The 26,302-nt window shown below is 35.9% G+C and overlaps 1 protein-coding gene across 3 annotated transcripts in view; it reads right to left on the bottom strand.

Annotated features, from left to right (window-relative positions):
- Nucleotides 1-20,456, bottom strand: part of LOC121370956 (BRCA2-interacting transcriptional repressor EMSY-like) — a 35,248-nt gene extending 14,792 nt beyond the window's left edge. For 2 of the 3 annotated variants that reach the window (XM_041496516.1, XM_041496521.1), the window contains exons 1-16: nucleotides 20,269-20,456; nucleotides 17,760-17,834; nucleotides 17,052-17,227; nucleotides 16,396-16,518; nucleotides 15,100-15,326; nucleotides 14,106-14,328; nucleotides 13,006-13,103; nucleotides 11,432-11,555; nucleotides 9,503-9,673; nucleotides 8,126-8,266; nucleotides 6,175-6,296; nucleotides 5,126-5,281; nucleotides 3,922-4,033; nucleotides 2,596-2,752; nucleotides 1,620-1,684; nucleotides 577-680 (exon numbers count right to left, since the gene is read on the bottom strand). In XM_041496516.1, the coding sequence (XP_041352450.1) occupies nucleotides 577-680; nucleotides 1,620-1,684; nucleotides 2,596-2,752; nucleotides 3,922-4,033; nucleotides 5,126-5,281; nucleotides 6,175-6,296; nucleotides 8,126-8,266; nucleotides 9,503-9,673; nucleotides 11,432-11,555; nucleotides 13,006-13,103; nucleotides 14,106-14,328; nucleotides 15,100-15,326; nucleotides 16,396-16,518; nucleotides 17,052-17,227; nucleotides 17,760-17,834; nucleotides 20,269-20,429 (2,235 nt within the window). In that variant the 5' untranslated portion in view covers nucleotides 20,430-20,456. The remainder of the gene's footprint in view (nucleotides 1-576; nucleotides 681-1,619; nucleotides 1,685-2,595; nucleotides 2,753-3,921; nucleotides 4,034-5,125; nucleotides 5,282-6,174; nucleotides 6,297-8,125; nucleotides 8,267-9,502; nucleotides 9,674-11,431; nucleotides 11,556-13,005; nucleotides 13,104-14,105; nucleotides 14,329-15,099; nucleotides 15,327-16,395; nucleotides 16,519-17,051; nucleotides 17,228-17,759; nucleotides 17,835-20,268) is intronic. The other variant, XM_041496531.1, reaches the window with a different exon arrangement.
- Nucleotides 20,457-26,302: the final 5,846 nt, after the last annotated feature.

Here is a 26,302-nt window from a genome sequence, read left to right as displayed (position 1 = left end):
GGGCACACGAGACTTTAAAAAGATCAATGGCGGTAAAGCGTAAAGCGCTCGCTTAATGTGCGGTTGGTTCGGGATCGATCCCTGTCTGTGGGCCCATTCGGCTATTTGTCGTTTCAGGCAGTGCACCACAGCTGGTATATCAAAGGCTGTGGTATGTTTTATCCTATCTATGGGATGGTACATATAAAAGATCCCTTTCTACTAATGGAAAAATGTAGCGTGTTTCCTCTCTTAAGACTATATGTCGCAATTACCGAATGTTTGACATCCAATAGCCGATGATTCATAAATCAATGTACTCTAGTGGTGTCATTAAACAAAACAAAAACAAACTTCTTTTAAAAGGACCATTGTACGGTGATACGTACCTGTGGTTGTTTAGTGTTGTAATAATGGGCACACAAGACTTTAAAAAGATTACTTTAAAGTGATACGTACATGTGGTTGTTCAGAGTTGTAATAGTGGGCACAGGAGACTTTAAAAAGACCACAGTAAGGTGATACGTACCTGTGGTTGTTCAGTTGTAATAGTGGGCACACGAGACTTTAAAAAGACCACAGTAAGGTGATACGTACCTGTGGTTGTTCCGATACGGGTTTCACTATGACATCACTCGCTGGCTCCGAGTTGGTGGGGACGGTTTCCTTCTCTGTCTGGTTTAGCAGAGACATGGCTTGATCTGCATTGAGAAAAGGAAAGGAATGTTGTTTGTTTAATGACACTTCAGCACATTTTTTAAATTTCGCTATTTGATGTACAACACAGAATTATGGTGGAATTTATCAGACTCATTGATTAATTACTCACTAGCTACTGGATTTTTTACACACCCATTGGTGAGAACATCATTCGTTATTTTTGATAACACATATAGTGTTACCACACATATGTGCCATAACATTTTAACAACATACGACTGGTTGCTCCTAGTTGTTGACCAGGTCACCAATGCCATTCCATCCAATGAAAAAAAAAAAGTATGGTCAAATCGATCACTCCATGACACAAATTAACCCAAAATTGACTTGTCTGTGGCGCACAAGTTAACTAAAAGCGCTAGAACCGTACATAGGTTTTAGTTGGAAAAGGCGTTTTTATATTTATTTTAAAACTGTTTTCTGAAGATATGTAAGAAATAGAATACCACATATGTGTCCTTTAGATACAATTTATCTTGCAACTCGTTGTTTAAAAATGTATCCAACTCGCTTTCGCAATAAACGGTATTTAACAGCCACTCATGTAGTGTTCTCTATGTATATGAATGAGATAACTTTGACTCTTAGTCACATGGTGAATGTCTGGGTATGTCGTACACATTTCATATGCGCCACCAGGTGCATATTAGTTGCTAAATGATATTACAACTGTGTGCATTCGCATGTCTCAATATGTTGGAAGAAATTGTTAGATTTTGTATTATTTGAAGTTGGATAATAAATAAAATACCACTCATTTTCACTAGATATCATTTTTATGAAACCCGTGAACTTCCCATGGTATCTGACATCACTCTCGTTTGTACAAATACCATTGGAAATTCATTTGTTTTGTAAAAAAAAATATCTAGTGATAACTCGTACAGTATTCTGTATCGTCTTATTCCACCACTACTCACCTATGGTGTAGTACTGTGTCTCTGACTGTTGGCCTTGGAGTCGTTCAAGTTGAGCACTTGCTAAACTGAAAAACCAAAGAAAGGAATAGTTACTTAACACACATTTTTCGATGTCTATTTGGTGTCTGCCAGATAACAAAAGGAGAGGAAAATCCACTCCTGACATAATCTTAATAAAATAGGTAAATGATGAAATATTAACATTCAAATTTTAACCTTCCACAGATGAAACAAAAAGTTTGTTTTGATTAACGACACCATTAGAGTACATTGATTAATTATATTATTTATCGGATGTCAAACATTTGGTAATTATGACTGGTAGTCATCAGAGTAAACCTTCTACATTTTTCCTAATGCAGCAAGGGATCTTTTATATGCACTTTCCCACAGACAGGAAAGCACATACCACAGCCTTTGACCACTTGTGGTACACTAGTTGGAACAAGAAAAAGCCCAATCAGATGAATGTTTCCACCGAGGTGGTTCGATCCTGCAATGCAAGCACCTCAGGCAAACACTTAACCGACTGAGATAAATTCCGCCCCTGCAGATGAAACAAAACCAAAGTAATAGTTAGCAACAGTTCTCTCGATTTTTTCTCTCCGTCTTATTTCTTGCCAAACTGAGAGCTCTTATCTTTCAACTTCTTTCGCTGTCCACTCCCACATCCTGGCCCTTGTCTCTCCAGCCACAATCAGTGCTTGTCTCTTGTGGCCATCTGTGCTACACACCTGCCATTTTACATCAGCTTTAGCTGTGGGCTTAGTCTGACCACTTCAGAGAGTGTTCAGTGGTTACTTCGGGCACTGTAAAATATGAAGACGCAGGAAAGTACACAGAAACTGCACCCGTGGAAGAGGTTGATACAGACAGGTGATGATGGTGTGGACAGCTCAGAAGACAAAATAGGACGAATCTGACAGAACAAGGTCGAAACAGATTGAAACTAGTTAGTAACAGTTAAATAGCAAACCTTGACTCTTTGACTTTCCCAGCAGCATCAACGGCCTGCATCTGTAACAGGGCATCGATGGCCGTGGAGTCCTCCGTCTTCGAGATCACCGCCTGGCCCTGGTCGTCAGCGACGTCATACTCAAACCACTCATTGCCACTGCCGGTACCGGGTACATCTGTCAAATCAGAACAGTCATCAAAAGTGTTACGGCAAAATTTACGTCCATCTCATTTTTATCATGGATGCATGTGGGTCTTAAACATAAAGAAATACATATGTGTGTGTGCATGCTTGTGTGCGTGCGTGCGTGCGTGTGAGCACATGTCTGAATGTTTATTGTAAATTGAAGAAATCTTTGAATGTTTTTTTTAATGCAAATTGATGACATTTCTCCAGTTTCATGAATATTTAACCTGACATCTCTAAATCTGTGCATTTCCCACAATACCACTGGAATGGTTATGGATGAAAAGAAATATTAAATAGTCATGGTTATGTTGTAAAAGAGGATGCACATTTAATGCAAATTAATGACATTTCTCCATTTTCATGAATATATAACCTGACATTTCTAAATCTGCATTTCTCCCACCAATACCACTTACCTGGTTGTGTATGAAAAGTTTGTTTTGTTTAATGACACTACTAGAGCACATTGATTTATTAATCATTGGCTATTGGATGTCAAACATTTGGTAATTTTTTTACATATAGAGGAAACTGCTATATTTTTCCATTAGTAGCAAGAGATTTTTTATATGCACCATCCCACAGACAGGATACCACATACCACAATTTCTGATATACCAGTTGTGGTGCACTGGCTAGAACTAAAAATAGCCCAATGGGCCCACCGATGGGGATTGATCCCAGACTGACCGCGCATCAAGTGAGGTCTTTACCACTGGGCTACATCCCGTCCCATGTATGAAAAGAAATATTAAATACTGTATACATGGCCCTATTGTAAAAGGAAGGAAATGTTTTATTTAACGACGCACTCAACACATTTCATTTATGGTTATATGACGTCAAACATATGGTTAAGGACCACACAGATATTGAGAGAGGAAACCACCGTCGCCACTTCATGGGCTACTCTTTTCGACTAGCAGCAAGGGATCTTTTATATACACCATTCCATAGACAGGATAGTACATACCACGGCCTTTGTTACACCAGTTGTGGAAACGAGAAATAGCACAATGGGCCCACCGACAGGAATCAATCCTAGATCGACGGCGCATCAGGCAAGTGCTGTACCACTGAGCTACGTCCCACCCCGTATTGTAAAAGACTTTGCACATTAAATGTTTGGTGAAGACGATACAGAGACAACATTACCAGTTTCTGCCGCTGGCTCTGGCACAATGCCAGCAGCCTGTATCAACTCAGCCAGGAGAGACGAGGTTTTCCCCTCTTGCTCCGATCTGGATCTTTGCAGCAGTGGAGTACTCTAAAATGAAATTTAACACTAAACAACATTTAGAAATCGAGGAAATAACTACATGAAAATTTATCATTAAAATGTTATGTCTATGTGGTTTCCTCCAAAACACAAACACCCACAGTTAATATTGGACTGAGGATTCAATGACGTGACTGTTAGGCATTTCAATTTTGTATTGAAAATTTCCTGTTATTGACAAATCAATACATCAGTTAAATCCAGTCTGATTTCACTTTTAAAGGCGTCAAATTTTCTTTTATTTAAACACATTTACAAAATTGCTCAATCTTTTTTGTCTTTTGACCACTTGATAAACAAAAGGACAATTCATTGAAGCCGTGTTTACATCCAATTAAGGTTCAAGCACACTGTCCTGGGCACACACCTCAGCTATCTGAGCCATCTGTCCAGGACTGCGGGTTAGTTGTTAGTCGTTAGCCGTTAGTGAGAGTGAAAGAAAGAAATGTTTTATTTAACGACACATTCAACACATTTTATTTACAGTTTTATGGGGTTTTTTATATGCACCATCCCACAGACAGGGTAGTACATACCACAGCCGTTGATATACCAGTCGTGGTGCACTGGCTGGAACGAGAAGTGAGAGTGAAGTTTGTGTAATGGCCTTACACCTCCCCATCGAGTCGTTAAACTCACTCTGGGTGGGAGCCAGTACCAGGATGCGAACCCAGTACCTACCAGCTTTATGTCTGATGGCTTAATCACTACACCATTGAGGCCGGACAATAATGGTAACAACTAAAGCGTTCAACATCTTACTATTTGTTTTACAGTCTAACAAAAGGACAATAAGTTTTGGGTTGTTTTTGTACAGGGTTTAGGTTTTTTAATGACGCCACTAGAAAATATTGATTTTGGCTACTGGATGTCGAACATTTGGTAATTGTGACTAGTAGTCTTAACTGAATTGTTCAACATCTTACTATTTGTTTTGCAGTCTAACAAAAGGACAATAAGTTGTGGGTTGTTTTTGTAGGGGTTTTTTTCTTTAATGAACATACTGATTTCGCCTACTGGATGTCAAACATTTGGTCATTTTGAATTAATTAGTCTGAACTGAAGTGTTCTGCGTCTTACTATTTGTTTTGCTGCCTCTCCTCCCACCGTCTGCGTGGTGATGATGACTTTCCGGTCGCCGATCTTGCTCAAGGTTGATCCGAGAGAAGAGCTGGATGCTACAGTGACGGACACGTTTTTACCAAGCTCCTGCTTCTGGATAAAATTGGCCAACTCCTAAAACCATTGACATGCAGTGTAAAATATGTTTCGAATGTTACAGTTTTATTACGCTAACTTGCAAACTTTTTTTTTACAGATTTTTACTAAAATTATCAATTTTGGCAGACTGTCATAAGAAAATACTTTGGGGACAACAAGAAGTTTGTTTTGTTTAACGACACCACTAGAGCACATTTATTTATTAATCATAAGCTATTGGTTGTTAAACATGTTAATTTTGACATATAGTCTTAGAGAGGAAACCCACTATATTTTTCCATTAGTAGTAAGGGATTTTTGATATGCAGTATCCCACAAACAGGATAGCACATACCACAGCCTTTGATATGCCAGTCATCCAGCACTGGCTGGAACAAGGAGTACTTGGGTAAAGCTTCTGATCCTAGTTTTTAATGTTACAGCTTTATTACCTAGACTTGCAAATTATTTACAGCTTTTTATTGCAAATATTTTGGGAACAAATTCCATCACTTGCCATGAAAAAAATCCTACTTGTTTTTTTTCTCTCCTTAACTTTCCATGATCAAATTAAAAAATGTATGACATTAGAGACCTAATAAACGAATTTGTGCAGACCTAATAAACGAATTTGTGCAAACAAATTCCATAAATTTCGAAAAAAAAATTTTTAATTATCAACCAATTTTCATGACACAACTGAAAATTCTGTATCTTTTCAGGCCTGTAAAAAAAATATAAAATTTTGTAAACTGCATGACTTTCGAGACTTTCTACTAACTAAAACTTTTGTTTTTTAAAACCCCAGGAACATGAAAATTACACTCAAATGTGGGTCACAATATTTTGTACCCATAGAATGAATTTTTGGATAAGCAGAGGTGCGACTGCACCCCTCAAAAACAGAAGCCTGTGAAGCGTGACCTTACCTTCTCGAAGAGTGATGGGTGGGTGATCACTGTGGCCTGCGTGCTGCCTGACCCGACGTGTGTGGGAGTCGACGATCTCCTCGTTTGAGTCTTCTGTACAACAATCACGTTCGGCTTGGAAACTAAAACAAAATAACTTTACATTTCAAGTCTTCTGGACAACAATCACGTTCGGCTTGGAAACAAAAACAAAATAACTTTACATTCTGACTGTGCTGGACAACAATCACGTTTGGCTTGGAATCTAACAAAATAACTTTACATTCAAAGTCTTCTGTACAACAATCATGTTCGGCTTAGAAACTAAAACAAAATAACTTTACATTCCGAGTTTTCTATACAACAGTCATGTTCAGCTTGGAAACTAAAACAAAATAACTTTACATTTTGATTCTTTTGTACAACAAACACGTTTGGTTTGGAAACTAAAATAAAATAACTTTACACATGAATAACAAAAAATTAAATTAAATGACATGGTACAACATAATGTTTAATTGGAGATGGGGTTCTATTTAGGCTATCACTCCAAAATCAGCTGACAATGTTAAGTTTTTAAAAATGAATGTATATAGTCACAGGAAAAGAGTTCCTATGCATGTATTGCACAAGATATATATTCAATGGCTATGAAAGAAAACTTAATTTGTTTTTTGAAAAATGATTTACTGATCATCCAGAAACATAATAGAATGATTTGTAAAATTACGATGCGTCCACACAAGTCACATTTCTTAAAACAAAAATGTTTTTCTATGCAGTTTTCATTTTAGCTCAGATTACTTGTAAATCAGAGTACTTAACAAAATTTCTTCTTTTTAAAAAAAAATAGTAAGGTTAAAAAGGTGACAATAGGTTTTCCAATGTAGCATTAAAAAAAATTGAAACAATGAAAATTCGTATCCATTAGTTACAAAAATTCTAGCAAGAAGTCTTGTTTTGTTTAACGACACCACTACAGCACATTGATTTATTAATCGTCGACTATTGGATCCAGCAAGAAGATGCTTAGTTTGAAAAGAAAAGGAATGTTTGTTTAACGACAAGAGAGGCTGCTCCTACTGATAAAGCGTGTCCCTATTGATTTATTTATCTGTGGTACCCACACCTGTTTTAACAGCTGTCAGATGAAGGCAGATAGTTTGGAATGTGTCCCTGTTGATTTATTTACCTGTGGTACCCGCACCTGTTTTAACGGCTATCAGATGAAGACAGATAGTTTGGAATGTGTCCCCGTTGATTTATTTACCTGTGGTACCCACACCTGTTTTAACGGCTGTCAGATGAAGACAGATAATTTGGAATGTGTCCCCGTTGATTTATTTACCTGTGGTACCCACACCTGTTTTAACGGCTGTCAGATGAAGACAGACAGTTTGGAATGTGTCCCTGTTGATTTATTTACCTGTGGTACCCACACCTGTTTTAACGGCTGTCAGATGAAGACAGATAGTTTGGAATGTGTCCCTGTTGATTTATTTACCTGTGGTACCCACACCTGTTTTAACGGCTGTCAGATGAAGGCAGATAGTTTGGAATGTGTCCCTGTTGATTTATTTACCTGTGGTACCCACACCTGTTTTAACGACTGTCAGATGAAGGCAGATAGTTTGGAATGTGTCCCTGTTGATTTATTTACCTGTGGTACCCACACCTGTTTTAACGGCTGTCAGATGAAGGCAGATAGTTTGGAATGTGTCCCTGTTGATTTATTTACCTGTGGTACCCACACCTGTTTTAACGGCTGTCAGATGAAGGCAGATAGTTTGGAATGTGTCCCTGTTGATTTATTTACCTGTGGTACCCACACCTGTTTTAACGGCTGTCAGGTGAAGACAGATAGTTTGGAATGTGTCCCTGTTGATTTATTTACCTGTGGTACCTGCACCTGTTTTAACGGCTGTCAGATGAAGGCAGATAGTTTGGAATGTGTCCCTGTTGATTTATTTACCTGTGGTACCCGCACCTGTTTTAACAGCTGTCAGATGAAGGGTTTTAGGGTTCACAGTCACAACGTTGGAAGCCTTGGTCGTCGTGGCGATGACACGCCCTCCAGTTGATATATTTAGAACCTTTCCACCTGGGTGGTTAGCTGCAATTGTTATTTAAAAAAAAAAAACATTTTACTTTAGGATGCTAATATCAGTGAAAAAAAATTTCATGACAAAAATCGTTCGGGTTATGCATCTTTAATTTGACATAAACCGGAAATCATGGTAAATTGTTACTTGTTATGAAACTCACTTTACCAAGTATCAAAGAAACTGTTCTGTAATCATTTGGAATAAAATATTTTAATTTTATATTTTACTTTGCTTAAAGCTGGAAATACTGTTATTAAATTTTAATATCAATGTAAGTAATTGATAAGGTTATGCAAATATAATTCAGTTAACCGAGCAATTGGTTACTTAGGTAAAAATTACATCAATCAACTTACGGTTACCTAAAAATTTCTAATATTGTCAGCAGTAAAATAGAATTTATCACTGCAGCTGACCCACTAAAAGACGCAGAGGAAAGAAGGAAATGTTTTATTTAACGACGCACTCAACACATTTTATTTATGGTTATATGGCGTTAGACATATGGTTAAGGACCACACAGATATTGATTAGCAGCAAGAGATCTTTTATATGCACCATCCCATAGAGAGGATAGCACATACCATGGCCTTTGATGTACCAGTCGTGGTACACTGGCTGGAGCAAGAAATAGCCCAACGGGCCCACTGACGGGGGTCAATCCCAAACCGACCATGCATCAACCAAGTGCTTTACCACTGGGCTGCATCTCGCCCCCAAAAGACGCAGAGATTATGCAAGTTGAAAAAGTTTAATTTTTCTTTTAACAACACCACTAGAGCACATTGATTTATTAATCATCGGCTATTGGATGTCTGAGATTTGGTAATTTTGACTTATGTACTTGAGAAAATGTGCTACATTTGTCAATTAGCAGCAAGGAATCTTTTATATGCATTTCCTCAAAAACAGGTCAGCACATACCATGACCTTTGATATACCAGTCATGGGGCACTGGTTGGGATGAGAATGGGACCACTGACGTGGTTCGATCCTATCACTCCACCACCTCAGGTGAGTACTCTGCTAAGCTAAACCCCACCCATGACTTGAAATATATCACTGAGTCCTTCTGCAGCCAAAGCTCTCTACCATAAGCCAATTTTGCAAACATTTTAATCAGATAAGAAAGCACAAAATTACTATTTTCTAGTGAGTACTCTTCCGACTGACTTAGATCTTACCAGTGGGTTTACGTGGTCCTTTAGTTAAAACGGTTAACACAGAGACAATGCCTTGCATACCTGATAGTGTTGTCACGGGTTTCGTCACCATGCTGACTGAGGTCGTCGCGGTACCAGATGGGCCAGCGTTAACCACGACAACCGGCGTGCCAGAGGTACCGGACAGGTGAGCTGGTTTTGGTAAAATTTTACTGGTTCCTGCAGGCAAACTCTGGGTGATGATCTTCATTCCTGAAAATGTTACAGAATGATCAAAGTAAAGACTGACTTATGTCGTCCAAAGTTATACCTCATAAAAAAAAAAGATGACTGGTGACAGATTTTCTTTAAAGAAAAAGCACATACCTTTGATTTACCAGGCGTGGGACACAGCTTGGAACAGGAAAAAATATCAAAGAATAGGTTAATGGAACAAAACATCTCAGTCAAAAACATTTGAGAGATTTTATATATGTCTAGAGTCTTGAATTTTCCTTCAGTCTGGACTTTAATGTTTTAAGTCTGGCCATTACTGTTTTATAAGCATGGACCCAGCGCCCATATTTTCAAAGCTATCTTAGTACTATGAAATTGTAAAACCATCGTAGGCTATGACGTCACTATGGCATGTGCTGTAGTGACGTCATAGCCTATGATGGTTTTACGATTTCGTAGTGCTAAGATAGATTCGAAAATATGGTCCCTGGAGGATTTGGCATGGTTACTGTCACTGGCAGTGTTCTGAAGCTATTTTGAAACCAGTCGATATGACAATAGGTGCATGGTCCTAGTAATCTGGACCCTTCTTTAATTCACATACACAGGGTTTCCGCCAGAAAAACAAATTTGGGTACGTAGTTGAGTTTGACTGAATTCCATGGCAATGCTTTCACACACACACACACACACACACACACACACACACACACACACACACACACACACACACACACACACACACACACACACAGTGACAGTCCCATATTTCTTAAATTTTAGAAAGTGTTTCTTTTTGTACACGATTGAACTGCTTAGATGGACTTCTTTTCACTTTCTATTTTTGTTCAAGAGAATGTGTTGTTTCAACAAAGGACATAGTTTTTCTTCAAATCTTTGTTGAAGACTTAAAACCCCAAAGTGTGAGACTGATATGGACTGTATGGTGCCAAAACAAATAAATAAAAAAGGATTTATTTTGGGTACGTAATTTTACCATAGAGTTATTTTTGGGTACGTAATTTTACACTTTTACCCTGCTGGCAGAAACACTGACATACAGTAGAATCTCATTGGGTCGAACTTGGAAGGGTCGAACCAAAAACGAAGTCCCGAGTTACACTTACACAATGTTGACCGAATGGTTAGGTTGAACTTCCCGAGGGGTCGAACACTTTCTCGAGCTCCAACGGGGTTTGAGCCAATGGGGTTTGACTGTAGTTCTAACCAAATGCATAACTGAAAGTTGACTGGTTGGTGCAAACTGAGTATAGCCGATGAACAGTGATGAAACTCCAATCGATTCCCCATACTAGTATTTATAGCCGATGAACAGTGATGAAACTCCAATCGATTCCCCATACTAGTATTAATAGAATCAATCACTGTTGTGAGGTGTAGATAAGGCCATTGCAACTCGAGGGACAAAATGTGTTTTGTGAGGGCCGAGGTTCAAAACAGTGATTGATTCTTTTTGTTGTTCATTTAATTACTGTAAAAAAAGATTAAGTTTTAAGCTAAGGTTTGTTTATTCTTGATAAATGTAGCAAATTAAAATTAAAATTAAAATAAAAAATAAAAATAAAATGTTTAAATATTTTTAAAACAATAATCCAACGTGAAATCGCAACTTGGGGAATACGTAATTCTATAGAATTCTGAAAGAAACATGAGTTATGACATCAATCGTCGTAAAACATGAGTTATGACGTCAGGCATATCTAGACAGATTTATCTAGCACCGTGTAAATGCTGCCTAATTCAGTCCAGTGGGCAAGAAAACACTTTCTTTACCTCCTTCCTGTTTGATCTGTATGGTGGGCTTGTTGATGGTTTTGATCTGGTAACTCTGTGGTGAGGGCTGCACTGGCTGAGGGGTCATTGGGATCACAACTCCAGGCTTCTGACTAGGTATGGGCTGTTAAATACACAAATAGTCAGTCAGTCATTAATATATCAGCCTAGTATAGTTAAAATTAAAGTTTGTTTTGTTTAATGACGCCGTAAGAGACAAAATACACAAATACTCAAAGTCAGTCATTGAGAAATTAGCTTGGTTTAGTTAAAATTAAAGTTTGTTTTGTTTAATGACGCTGTAAGAGACAAAATACACAAATACTCAAAGTCAGTCATTAATATATCAGCCTAGTATAGTTAAAATTAAAGTTTGTTTTGTTTAATGACGCCGTAAGAGACAAAATACACAAATACTCAAAGTCAGTCATTGAGAAATTAGCTTGGTTTAGTTAAAATTAAATTTTGTTTTGTTTAATGACGCCGTAAGAGACAAAATACACAAATACTCAAAGTCAGTCATTGAGAAATTAGCTTGGTTTAGTTAAAATTAAATTTTGTTTTGTTTAATGACGCTGTAAGAGACAAAATACACAAATACTCAAAGTCAGTCATTGAGAAATTAGTTTGTTTTAGTTAAAATTAAATTTTGTTTTGTTTAATGACACTAAACGAGAAAAAATACACAAATACTCCATGTCAGGCAACGAAAAATCATCTTGATATAGTTAAAATTAAAGTTTGTTTTGTTTAATGACATCACTAGAAAAATATGCACAAATAACCAAAGTAAGTCCTTGAAATATCAGTCTGGTATTAGTTAAATTTTGTTATGTTTAACAACACCACTAGAGAAAAATACATAAATAACCAGTTAGTCATCGACATATCTGCCTGGTATAGTTAAAAGTTTTGTTTTGTTTAATGACACCACTAGAGCACATCAAATAATCAATCATTGACTATTGGATGTCAAATATTTGGTACCAGCTACATTAGTAGCAAGGGATATTTTATGATCATGGCCTTTGATATACCAGTTGTACGGTACTGGTTTCGGTGGGGAAAAAACTCATTAAGAGAATGGGTCCATTGAGGAGGTTTGATCCGTTGACCAAAGCATCTCAGGCGAACTGAGCTACATCCTGCCCATTCCTTGGTATAGTAATCCCTACTCATATATACTAAGCAGTTACATGATACCCATTAAAAACTAAAAACTGAATTGACCTTTTCAGCTATTCAGACGTCTACTTTGTGAAAACTACTATGAGGGGAATTTTTTTTTTTTTTAAAGTTAGATAAAAAGCTTAACAAATATATTCTGACAAATTTATAAACTGCAAGCAAATTGAATTGTGAATATGTGGCTCATTAAGAAATGAGAAATTTGCTGCTTTGAAATACATGTTGCTAGTAACATGACTTGTCACTCATTAAAAAAGAAAGCAGCACATTCTTATTTGGTTATCCATACTTTACTTTGTTGAAGTGTAATTAAAACAATATTGCTTTCGCTTATTTTTGAATGACAAGCTGATGTAATATTTTGTTCTCCAGTTTGAATTACAAACCTGTGGCAATCGTTGCCGTGGAATAATTTTCGGTCTTGGCTTTGGCAGTCCAGAATTGATCACCATAGCAGGAGGTGACCCCAGAACAGACGTTGTTACTAAAACAAATTATATATAAATCACACCTATAAAGAATCATGAGTAAACAATTTTCATCTGTTACTGGGTTTTGTAAATCATACAATGTTTATATTTAAAAGGATTGTTGCCACTGAAAATACCTAAGTTAAAAGTAGAAAAAATTAAACAAAATGGTTGGCAAGTAAGCCAGTAAGGCATAAAATAGAAAAAACTAGCTTGGAAGTTAAACATAATACTGGGAGGGAGTAAAATCTTACCAATAGGGCAACAGTAAAAGTGAATGACGTTGGGGCAGGGCTTTTAGGTATAAAATAGTATTAGGTATTGAAACCAGTATGGCTGTACTCATTAAAGCCACAAGAGTGAGCCACAATTTATACTGTTTAGGCAAAATTTTCTTGCCACCAAACACAACTTGATGCGACCAACTGATTTCAGGAATTTTAAATCCCAAAATGCCAATTTACACAGTGATTTTTATTTTGTTTTAAATATTTTTTCTCCACGAAATGTTTCTTTAATTATCTCAAATGTAACAATATTTCAAACTTACTGCCTTGCACAAGCAATGTCTTGATAGAGAATTTACTCTATTACAAATGTGGTGATATTAAAGACATTACAAACCTGGTGATGTTATGGACATCTTACAAATGTGGTGATAGTAAAAGGAAGGAAATGTTTTATTTAACTATACACTCAACACATTTTATTGAAGGTTATATGGCATCAGACATATGGTTAAGGACCACACAGATATTGAGAGAGGAAACATGCTGTCGCCACTTCATGGGCTACTCTTTTCAATTAGCAGCAAGGAATATTTTATATGCACCATCCCACACAGGATAGCACATACCACGGTCTTTGTTACACCAGTTGTGGAGCACTGGCTGAAATGAGATATAGCTCAATGGGTCCACCGACGGGGATCGATCCTAGACCAACCGTGTATCAAGCGAACACTTTACAACTGGGTTACATCCCGCCCCTGGTGATATTAAGGATATGTTACAAACCTGGTGATGTTATGGATGACGTCAGTGATGTCGTTGTCACAGTGTAGATGTTACTAAGACTTGCTCCTGATGACACAGGTGAACTGCTGGGCACCATGATGGGAGCTCGAGCGGTCCCCGTCCCCTGTGACATTGACGCTGATGCTCGCACTACTGGGACCGACATTGATTTCTGAAACACATTGTGACTCGGTGTTTGTCCAGAGGTTGTCACCAGTATAACCTGTGTTAAAATAATAATAATAATAATAATAATAATAATAATAATAATACTGAAATATTAAATGATTTTCATGAAAAAAAATTCTATGGATTTAAAATGCTTAATTTTTAATGGAAATATTTTTAATGAGCAAATTCATAAAATGAATAGAATAAACAATCCTAGATGTTGTCACCAGTATAACATTTGTTGCATATTTATTAAAACATTAAATTATTAACAAACCACCAGTTTAAAGTGAGTAATTATTTTAAACAAATGAAGATAGCAGTATGTTTTCAATGACACAACCTCAGATTCCCATTCTATAATACTTTTCATTAAAGCCATAATAAAATAAATGTTAGATATTTCTTTAATTTTTTTTTAAAATGTGGGTGGGAGTGATTTTAAAAAATGTACTTAAAATTTTGAATAACACTGGAAATACTGCACATTAACCAAAAAATCATAAATTTGCCAAATAACTGCTATCCACAATACATATATTACTGAAGAAGGGTAGCATATTTTCCCAAAGTAATTTGGTAATAAAATGCACTAAAGCAAAAATAAAGAACAATTTTTTTTCTTCTCTTTTCATGATTACATAACCTGACCTATGATTTATGGAATTTCTACCCGTTTTGAACATCGTAACAGCAAATGAAATGGCTTAAACCTTCCAGTGACCCCTTGGCTTCCAGTTTCAGTCATGTGATAGTAACTTCCTTTTTTCTCCCTGAGAGAGAAATGCAATATTTTAGAAATGAAAAGAACAGAGCAGCAAACCTTTGGTGGCTGTACGCCCGGTGTTGAGACGATTGTTCGACCCTGTGGACTCTTGCTGATTGTGATTTTCACCGGGGAAATGTTGGGCACCGCCGATGATGATGTAGTTGTAGGGTAGGTCAGTCGCGGCGTTTGTGTGCCAATCGACGAGCTCAAACTGTCGGACGACAGACTGCGGCGACGTTTACGAGTGTGCAGCTCCTCCTCGTACTCAGTGTTTAAGCATCCTGTGAGAAAATGTGGGTTTTTTAATTGACCTAGGATCAAATCCTGCTAGTTGACACCTTGTGTTTTTTGGTATGCTATATAGGTTCCAGTGAGCCTGTCAAAAAACATTTTCTGACTTAGGTTCAAATCCTGCTAATTTACTCTTTGTTTTTATATATTATATAGGTTTTCAGTCAGCCTGTTAAAAAAAAACATTATTTGGCTTGTGTTCAAATCTTGCTGAATGACACTATCTGTTTATAATATATTATCCAGCCAGCCTGTTAAAAAAACGGTATTTTCTAGATTAGTTAATCCTACTAAGCTCACATATATATTTAGAGAATAACTAACGAGCTACGAGGAATTATGAATTATCTGTCCCGAGTGAATGAATGTTGTAAACCTGAGCCTTTGGCGAGGGTTTTACAACATTCATTCACGAGAGACAGATAATTCGTAACTCTTCGTAGTGAGTTGGTTATTCTCTTTATTACCCATTGTCAATTTTAACTGATTTTTTAATGTAAACATTCCTCTGCAGTCTACAACAAAGCCATCAGCCATTACGTCATATAGTATTACGCACATTACATGACGTAATGTAAGTGACGTCATAGCATAACAGCATTCTTTTTACAGCCAAATGTTTACAGTACAAAATAATACAACGGTATTTGCATTTGAAAATAATAATTTTTATATATTACTAAAGCCGCTGCTTATGAAAATATACCATTTCATGTTTACGAAACAAATGAGTCCATTTATTTTTGTAAATCTTTGTAGATCATATAAGGTATGTGTAATCTGACTCATGAATGGAAACATTATATGAAGGGAAGTGAAGATCCGGCCATGGCAAGCAACCAACCAAATGTCGTGATTTTTAAGCCAGCCAATCAGTGGCTGTAGAAGATATCTGCACACTGTGCAGAGATCGAAAAAATATTACCCCGTATATTTATTTATTTATATATATATATATTTTTTTCTTCTTCTATTATTGTTTTGTTTTTTTTCATCTTTGTATGCATGTAGAAAAAAGCAATCCAGAAAATATAGTTTCAAACTCTTGTGAATTCTAACCTTTAATGTGAATGGAAGCTCCGCTGGGTAGTACAACCACGTTGGAGGTGGGGCTGGTGGGGCAGGAAGGTCTTGACACTGCAGGGGTTGAGGTGGATGTGCTCATAGACATCACATTGTTCACTGGAATCAGAAAATAGCAACATAATATTAATATCAAATCTCAATAAGATATTATTTGACTTCTGCATCTGAATTTTTTTTCTTCAAATTTATCATATACTGAAAGAATATTTATATAATAACACTTTATTTCTAGAAATCTTCTTGTCCGACAATATTTTCAGTTGTCCAAATATATGGTTTGTTTTATTCGAATACAAGGACAATATTTTTGATTGCTCAAAATGAAACTGCATTGAAATTTTTTACTTGTCCACTGGACAACCAGTGAGGTGCATTTTGTTTGTCCTAGCAGATTTTTACTTGTCAGAACAAACGGACAAGTGCTTATTTCGACCGATGTATACTGTATTTAAATGAAATAAAAATATACAGCCTGAATAATTAAAGGAGAGTCAGGCTTATATTACATGACCTATATTTTTTTCACTGACTAAAAATATATAAATTAACCTAGTCACTGTAAATAGCAAATGCAGGGGAAAAACATAGTTAATACTATCACAACAAATGGTTTTATGGTCAACACATACCATCTTTATTGCCAGTGAAAATTGGCATCGGAAGTGTCAGATTTTTCTCAGCCTGCAAGTGGGCTGCCTGGTTGGCTGTGGCAGTGAATGCTGTTTGGGGAACCAGTCTAGGCATCAAGGGAACCAATCGACGACCTTCTATCATCCATTCTGATGTTGTGTTGGAACCAGCAATACTTAAAAAAAGATAAAATAACTGTCAGCATAGTGTATGTTCACTGTAAACCAACCATCTAGACTGAACAAACGAACAAACGAACGAACAAACAAAACACCAGCATGAAAATGTTCCAACTACTGGGTGTCCAACAAAGGTAAATTGACGAAAAATGGATGATGCAAAAATTCTGAAATCATAAATGTGGAGTGAAACATTCACCAACATAAAATAATTTTCAAAATTAATAAAACACTTTGGTCAGATCGTCAAATGATAACCTCCCCCTTCTTTCTCCTTCATATTTATAGTCTAGACATTTTGTTTTGTTTTTTGCTTTCACAATAGATGCCATATGTTAAGATGTCAGGTTAATGTATGAAAATAAAACAAATCAGCTACAGGGATTTACATAAAGAAGGTTTGAATGGACGAATGAACAAGTCAAAAGTCAGTGTTTCCAATTAGTCTTTGCAGAAACATGGTGATGGGCAAATAATATCAAGATGGAATTTAAGAAACTTAAATAAACACAGAGTTAAAATCAATACTTGTCAGCCACAGTTGCCAGTTTTTCATCATTTACAGCCCTTCGAACTTCAGCCCGGTGTCGCTCAGTTGAAATACTGTAAAATGAGAAAGATAAAAAACACTGAGAAATGGAAAGAAGTTTGTTTGTTTTGTTTAACGACACCACTGGAGCGCATTGATTAATTAATCATCGGCTATTGGATGTCAAACATTTGGTAATTCTGACAATGCAGCAAGGGATCTTTTATATGCACCATCCCAGACAGGGGTTGAAATTGGCTGAAATTCCTGCCAGATATTCAGTCTGGCAAGCTATAACTTTTGCCAACCCGAAACAAAAATCTACCAGACCAAACATGATAATTAATATTGGTATATCATAATTACTAAAGGTCAACTTACGATGTCTTAATAAAATACAATGTTGATGTAAATAGATTTGAATAAAAAAGGAAACATGGCGTAATAAAAAAAAGTATTTTAATATATAATATGGCAATACATGGTATGTGTAACCTGGTATAATTATCTTAAGTAACGTTCATCAGTGTGCTGATATAATTAAACTACTGTGTGAGTACAAAGACAAATTAATTGCCGGTCCGATGAGATGACAGGCAACCCGACCTGCATTGATTTTGACCGGCAAAAACCCACCAGAACAGCAGTATTTCTTCCTCCGAGGACATAAACAACCAAATCAAATCCCATCAATGACAAATATAAGGAATACCAGTTTAGTATTAAACGGAACGAAGTGGTGTTACCAGTGTATACATACCTGACTGGGCTATTTTACGAGATTGCCGTACTGTGCAATATCAACTGCAGAAACCAGTTACAGCCTTTCGCATAAATGACTAGATCGGGTAATTGAATAATAGTCTGTTTGCACAGAGCCTATGCAATTACGCGGAACCCACTGTAGTATTTAACATGTGGCTAAAGCTGCTTCTTACAAACATTCAATCAGCATACACTTCAAATATAAATACTATCATTCCACACCTACACGGTAAATCACAAAATAAACTTGCATTTCACTCAGGCCTCCGAGAATTAAAACTTTACTTCCCCCATTTATGGATCACGTCAAAACACCTTTCAGGTAACCCTTTATGTTTTGCATAACCCATTTCACCATATCAACATTTTAAACTTTAAAAATAGCAAAACCCCAGCTATTTTCTAATAAAATAAAAATTATTACATGAAATTTATTCGCCAAATTAAAATAAAATTTGCCAATTGTTTTCAAAATTCGCAGTTGGTGAATTTGGCGAGTGCCAGAGCTAGCCGTGCATTATGATGTCAGAAATTAAGTGAACGAATGCAAAATATAGTTATGCAAAACTAGACATGCAAACTGCTGAATAAAACAATCATTCACACAATTTTCATAAGCCTGTTATTTGAACATAAAGCTTCATGTACTATGGTATATTTCAATCAACAAATAAACCATAGATATAAATACTACAATCCTGCACCTCTTAAAGTAAATCATGGAAAATGGGCAAGGATTTTTCCAGTGAGTAAAATGAGTACATATTTGTAAATCAAATTTTCCAAGTAAACTCAAACTTTCCGAAAGTAAATACTTCATGTTATGACTTCAGAATGCTGAAAAACGTGTATGCAAAAATAATCACTCATCAATCAACTTTTTATTCAGCAAGCTGAATTCCCGAATGCAGAATAAATTTATGGAAAAGGTACCATGCAAATGCATTGTATCGATAAACAACAGGGCTAGCTCTGGCACTCATCGAATTCGACAACTGCAAATTTTGAAAGCAGTTGGCAAATTTTATTTTAATTTGGCGAAATAATTTCATGTAATAACTGACATTTTGGGGGAAACCCCTGCGCGTGCTGTAACCTCACTGTGGTGCAGGGGAGTAACATTCTCTTTGAGAATGACCAATACAGCACAAATTGAAATTTTTAGTAAAAGTCAGTATCTATCTGTGATATTTGTATTTTTGCACAGTTCTTTACACTGTTTTTATTTAAATCTTGAATTTTTATATTGATGTTGATCATCACCTTATTTGTTTGCATTACCATAGTTTGACACCCAATAGCCGATGTATTTTTCGTGCTGGGGTGTCGTTAAACATTCATTCATTCATTTATTTTGGGGGAAATAACCATCAATTTCTGCAATTTTTAAAGTTAATAGATAATTTGGCAACATGTTTTGCTCACCCAGAGCTAGCCCTGAATAATGAGCGGAAATGCATGTGAAATCATATGTAAAAAGAGGGCCTAATGAGCTCGCCTGAACCATTTTCACCATATATTCCCATCGTTTTACCCACACTATCGGTTGTAATTCATGTAAAAACATGTAATGATTCATTTGCAACCCTATTTAGCTGTTTGGCAGTATTGCTAATACAAATAAATGTTGTCATACAGATTCAGGCATTTTTGTTGAATTTGGACAAAAAATCGGTACAAAAATGGGAGCCCATACACCTTTAGGCCTAACAATAACACGGATAAAAAATGTTTAATATTTACCTGAGCACAGTCTGCAAGTCCTGAAGCATGGACTTCTTTTCCTTGGTCAGATCTCCCTGCGCTCGGAACGCAGTGATGATCGACGAATATGCCTCCAGTTCTATGCGACGCAACACCCGCTTTGACTCATCCCGAGAAAGGTCAAGCAACATTGGCCACATTTTTGGGTCACCGGACAAATTAAATTATACTCCTGAAAAAGGGATAAAAGGAAGAATTTGATGCAAAAAAAAAAGTAAGAAAAGTCGAAAACAAACAATAAAATCAACCATATCCAATATCACCCTCCACTAAAAAATATTTTTAGTACTTTCAGTTTGGCTCAACCTGAAAAGAAAAGTGTTTTGGAAATAACAGAAATGTTCTACTTTTAGGTAAAAAAATTAGTCATGATATAAATAGCAGTAAGAAAAATTAAGTAAATATTGTATTGATAAATATATGCCACTAAAATCTATATTCGATTTGATAAATAAATACATAAATTAAATTTTTTTAAGTCTTGTACAATAAAGAACATTTAATAGATATTAATAAAAGTTTACTTATATAATGATCTCAAAAATAATATTTTTTAGAGTTACATAAAAAATTCAGTACATTCTTTATAATCTTCACACAGACAATTTAGTAATTGCGCATCTATAATTAACTAAATTTTTCTTTCTTCGCTCAGCAGCAAAAGCACTGTACAGATCATTAAGCAGCATTATCCTGTGCTGACAGTGGATTTATTGTAAGCTGGCCATGTTCAATTGGTAATATTAAATTAAATTGAATAACAACTGCCAGGCATTGAATTTCGGGAGTTTCTCTTTCAATTCTGTTGAAATCATAAACATGATATAATATTATAAATATTTTGGGATTTTATCTCATAATTTTACACTTCTGATCCAAAATCTGGGATTTACAGATGCTAAATCTGCAGCAATCATAAAGACAGGCCTGCATTACAATTACTATTGCAGAGGGCTCTCCCTATTTCATTCAGAATTACTCAGAACTTGTAAAATGGCTAAATGGTTCTCAATATGGAATTCGGATATCTTTACATATTTGGTTGCTGAACTCTTTGGTCAAGTAAAGAAGATTTGCAAAATTGAACAATTGTCTTGCAACTATTCAATGAAATTTCAGATGGACAGATTTCATAGAAACTCTCTGCAGTTATGGCTTTTAGTTTAAAAAAAAAAACTGTTTTGTTTTACGACACCATTGGAGCACACTGATGAATTAATCATTGGCTATTGTCAAACATTTGGTCATTCTGACATGTAATGCAGCAAGGGATCTTTTATATGCACTTTCTCACAGACAGGAAAGTACATACCACAGCCTTTGACCAGTTGTGGTGCACTGGTTGGAACGAGAAGCATGCGGATATCTTCACATATTTGGTTGCTGAACTCTTTGGGTCACATAAAGATATTATTATTATTATTATTATTATTATTATTATTATTATTATTATTTGCAAATTTGCAGTTCTCTTGCAACTGTTCAATGAGATTTCGGACTGACAGATTTCATAGAATCTTTCTGCAGTTATTGCTTTTAGAGTCAATACAAACTATGGTGGATTTTTTAATGAACATTTAAACAAAACTCATAAAAAAATATTTTAGGAAAATAGTCAAAAACATTTAGGCCTATATTAAAAAGCAAATGTTTACCGATATAAAAATGAAACAAAACTTAGATCATGTTGGAAAAATTTCTGCCTGTTCCCCGCCTCATTATATTGATATATGTATAAAGAGGAAACTTCGGCTATATCGTGATTCTGTCCCGTCAAATAAATATACGGGAATATTTGTATTACTTAAAATAATTTCATAATGAAATGATGTCAGTTTTCATACCCCAAAAAATATCTAAACCCCTTTTTTTATATAATAGTCCCCAAAATAAAACCCTTTTAACACAGTTGATAACATTGAAAGAAACAAAGTTATATATGCCAAAATATGTAGTGAATGACACTATATACTGTTCGTGATTCTATCCCGTGTTGATACGTTTTACATGATTTTAATGCTATTTTAAAAAAAATTCCCCCCAAAAATATCTAAACCCCTTTTTTTATATATAATAGTCCCCAAAATAAAACCCTTTTAAGACAGTTGATAACATTGAAAGAAACAAAGTTATATATGCCAAAATATGTAGTGAATGACACTATATACTGTTCATGATTCTATCCCGTGTGAATTAAAGCCAATGACAATATATTATTAGTCGACTTAGCTTATAAAGAAATAACTCTTGATAGAAATATCTTATAAAGAGATAACTCTTGATAAAATGAAAGGTTAAACCAATCGATAAATGGAAAATTTTCAATCCCGTTAGGGATAGAATCACGATATAGCCGAAACTTCACCCTTAACGCTAATCACAACAATAGAGGGCTAACTGTAAGATATTTTACAAGTTATATTATTAAATTAGTTTATTATTATTATCCCACTGAGACTCTTTCCATCCTATCAAGATGCATTGAGTTTAGTTCTGTCCACCACATCTCAGTACTATGTGTACTTGTTTCTTTAGTTCATCAAGGTAAGTCTCAAAGTAACTCGACGCTATATCAAGGTTTATGTTGCTGTCAAAGTTCTGAAACACTTTCTCCAACTTACCACCCATTTATTATCAGCACATGCAGTTAAATATATTTTATTACTTTTATTTAAATACTTTGGTCTAAACTCGTGGAAAGTTTAAAGGCCTTTATGTTTCACTTACTATTGTGAGTTATTTTTTACTTTGTTTTCATTGCAGAAACAGCACAAGGCAATACACAGAAAATATGAAGAGAAAATGAAACAATAACAATATTATCGTACTATGTATTGAAAATAGAATAATTTAATTCAGTTTAAACACTTGCCAATACTATGCAATGTTGAGAACCGACAATATGAATGAAACTTCTGCAATTTCATATGTTGAAAATAGGCGAACGGCTTTTGTCTACCATTTTGATTAGACTGGTATAGAGGTCGTAGTTATGTAAGACATCTATCATTCATTACCCGCGAATCGTTGAATAGGAACCAGTTATGATTTGCCCCGCGCATTATGGGTTGCATCGTACCAAATCACATAGTTCCGTAGTAAAGGTTGTTTCGAACTACACCAATTCCCATTGCTAATGATGTTAACACATTTGCTGACATATTTGGAGAAAAAAATGCAGTGCTGTCAAGTCTCACACATTAGTGGTAAGATTCACGCATGTTAACATCGTGTCACGCTCTCACGCCGGTACATGATTTTCTCACGCCTTTTAAACATTATAGCAAAAACAAAATTATACATATATATTTTTTTATTGTTCATTCGATCTCGACGACCGAGAAACAAGCCTGCGACTGCCGGCCGGCCCGGTCAAGCATCGTAAGGCATTAAAATCATATAATAGGTGTCCACGTTGTTTATTGGTCAGAATCTCGAACCTTGACCAATTGTCAGCGCCGTTATTTCCCGCGCCGGTTTATTCGGATTCATGATGTCAGATTCCGACCAGACAAAATCTCACTCCTTGCGAAAGTTCCAACTTGAGAGCTCTGGGAATGGGATTTGGCTTCAGTGTGGGGTTTTTTTTTGTGTCTGCGCAAGAGTGCAACTATGTAATGTCGAATGCTTGTCAACTCGTCCCAAAACCAACTCGCCAGAAAATCCATTTAGGGGGGCCCCATGCAGTGACATGAGATGGAAGGCTTGGAGGGGGGTCGTATAAAAATGAAAATTAATATATAATAAAATTATAACTATCGCAAAATTTAAGGGGAGCTGGGACCCCCCCCCCCCCCGATCCGCCCCTGACAATCAACAGTACTGTTAAGCCTATTTTAACGATATTTGTGAGTTTTCCCCTTATTTCCTTAAAGGAATGACACGGCTTTTGGACTCCGACTGGTGCGCATATATTTATATTCACCGGTATTTAGTTTTCACAAATCAACAAATTAATTACAGCGCCCCTGCGCGTGCTGTAACCTAACCGTGGTGCAGGGGTGTAACATTCTCTTTGAGAATGGCCAATACAGCACAAATTGAAGTTTAGAGTAAAATTCGGTGTCCGTAAAATTCTGTGATATTTGTATTTTTGGCACAGTTCTTTACACTGTTTTTGTTTAAACCTTGAATTTTTATATTGATGTTGATCATCACTTTATTTATTTGCATTACCATAGTTTAACACCCAATAGCCGATGTATTTTTCGTGCTGGGGTGTCGTTAAACATTCATTCATTCATTCATTACAGCACGAATAAAAGTCAGTTTCAGGATGGATCATTGGTGATAATATCGATATTAATACGGTATATGGTACGTAAGTGTTGATGTAAAAAAAAGGTTTCTGGTAGCCGCTCATGTCCGACTATTTGCCAACATCAGGCCGACGATGCATGCATGCTGGGATGTATTATAAAATGTTATTGTAATACAGCTTCTGTTATGAAATGTGTAATAAATTGTTACCAGTGATACCTTTGTTTTGGTCGTTTGTTTTGGTTGTTTTTATACATATTTTTGGATTGTGTAGTAGATATTGTTTTCATATACCTAGTGCCTGTGATATATTGCTTATATAGGCTTATTGGATTTGATGGACTGATAACTATTTCCTTTGGCCGTTTTGGTTATTTCTTTGGCCGTTTTAACTTTTTCCTTTGATCGTTTTGACCTTTTTGTTTGCCGCTTTGACGTTCAATGCCGTTTCATCCTGGAATTGTTTTCATCGCATCTTCTCGGTGGATCCATTTTCTGACATTTTTAAGATTTTAAAAGAATGACATCTAGTTTTAGCTGTAGTGATAGAACGTCTTTCAAATAAGATAATTATTCTTTTTTGATCATAAAAGATCCGTTTTTCAGTGTTCGAAATACCTGCAAAAATGTATGTAGAAATTCCCAAATGCAGGTAGATATTTCAAGTACGTGTATATGGAAATTATGGATAAATTTTGTTTTTGTTATTTATTTTTATTTTACTATAATCTAGTGAATACCAATCGAAATAGATTTTTTTATCCCCAGGGTAATCAAACAAACGAAACATAATAGGCTATATTGTGGAGAATGGATCGCGTGACTGAGACCATATAATTAAATTATTATAATATTATTAAAATCATTTTTTTTTTTTTGTAGAGTATAGTTCCCATTTGCCTGGGTATGGTATGGGACATTTTTGACGTGCTTCCATCAAACAAACTTTTCAAGCACACTTAGCTGTTGTGGGCACAACCTTCAACTTCACTCGATCTGGTTAAGATGAATGTCTGACATGTATTTGACGGACAGTTGCAGTTCAAGAGCGCCTGAGCAATGTGAATATTCAGGGCCGTAGCTAGGATTTTTTGTTGGGGGGGGGGGGCAACTGAGTAGTTAATAGTCTAAAACTCTTTAAACAGTTAAGAAGAGAATTTTCTTTAAGTTTATTTAATGCTTTCCGGATCCCCCCCCCCCACCCACCCACCCCGCACCGCCTAGCTACGGCCCTGATATTGGTTTTACTAAATAATGCAAATATACTGTGATTAACATTATTAAGTAAATTCATATGGGTAAAAAAGGTAAATGGAAGTTCAAGAAAGGCTACATGCCGTGACGTAGATGACACCGAGATGGGTTACCATGCGTAATTTAATACGTTTTAAATCGAAATCGGCTAGATAGGTCACTCCTTTCATTACGATTTGAGAATGTTGATAACTATGTATGATCCTCAATTAATATTAATAAATTACAAATGGTTTTGACGTTTAAATTACATTTCTATTTAATAGTTTGTTTGTTTGTTTGTTTTGTTTAACGACACCACTGGAGCACATTTATTAATTAATCACTGGCTAAAAAAATTGGATGTCAAACATTTGGTAATGCTGACTCGTAGTCATCAGAGAAAACCCGCTACATATTTCATAATGCAGAAAGGGATCTTTTATTTACACTTTCCCACAGACAGGAAAGCACATACCACAGCCTTTGACCATGCAGTTGTGGTGCACTGGTTGGAACG

Source organism: Gigantopelta aegis, chromosome 1 (genome assembly GCF_016097555.1).
Source record: "Gigantopelta aegis isolate Gae_Host chromosome 1, Gae_host_genome, whole genome shotgun sequence".
Taxonomy (NCBI): Eukaryota; Metazoa; Mollusca; class Gastropoda; order Neomphalida; family Peltospiridae; genus Gigantopelta; species Gigantopelta aegis.
The sequence above is the reverse complement of the archived record's forward strand: the minus strand, read 5'-3'. Positions and strand labels throughout refer to the sequence as shown.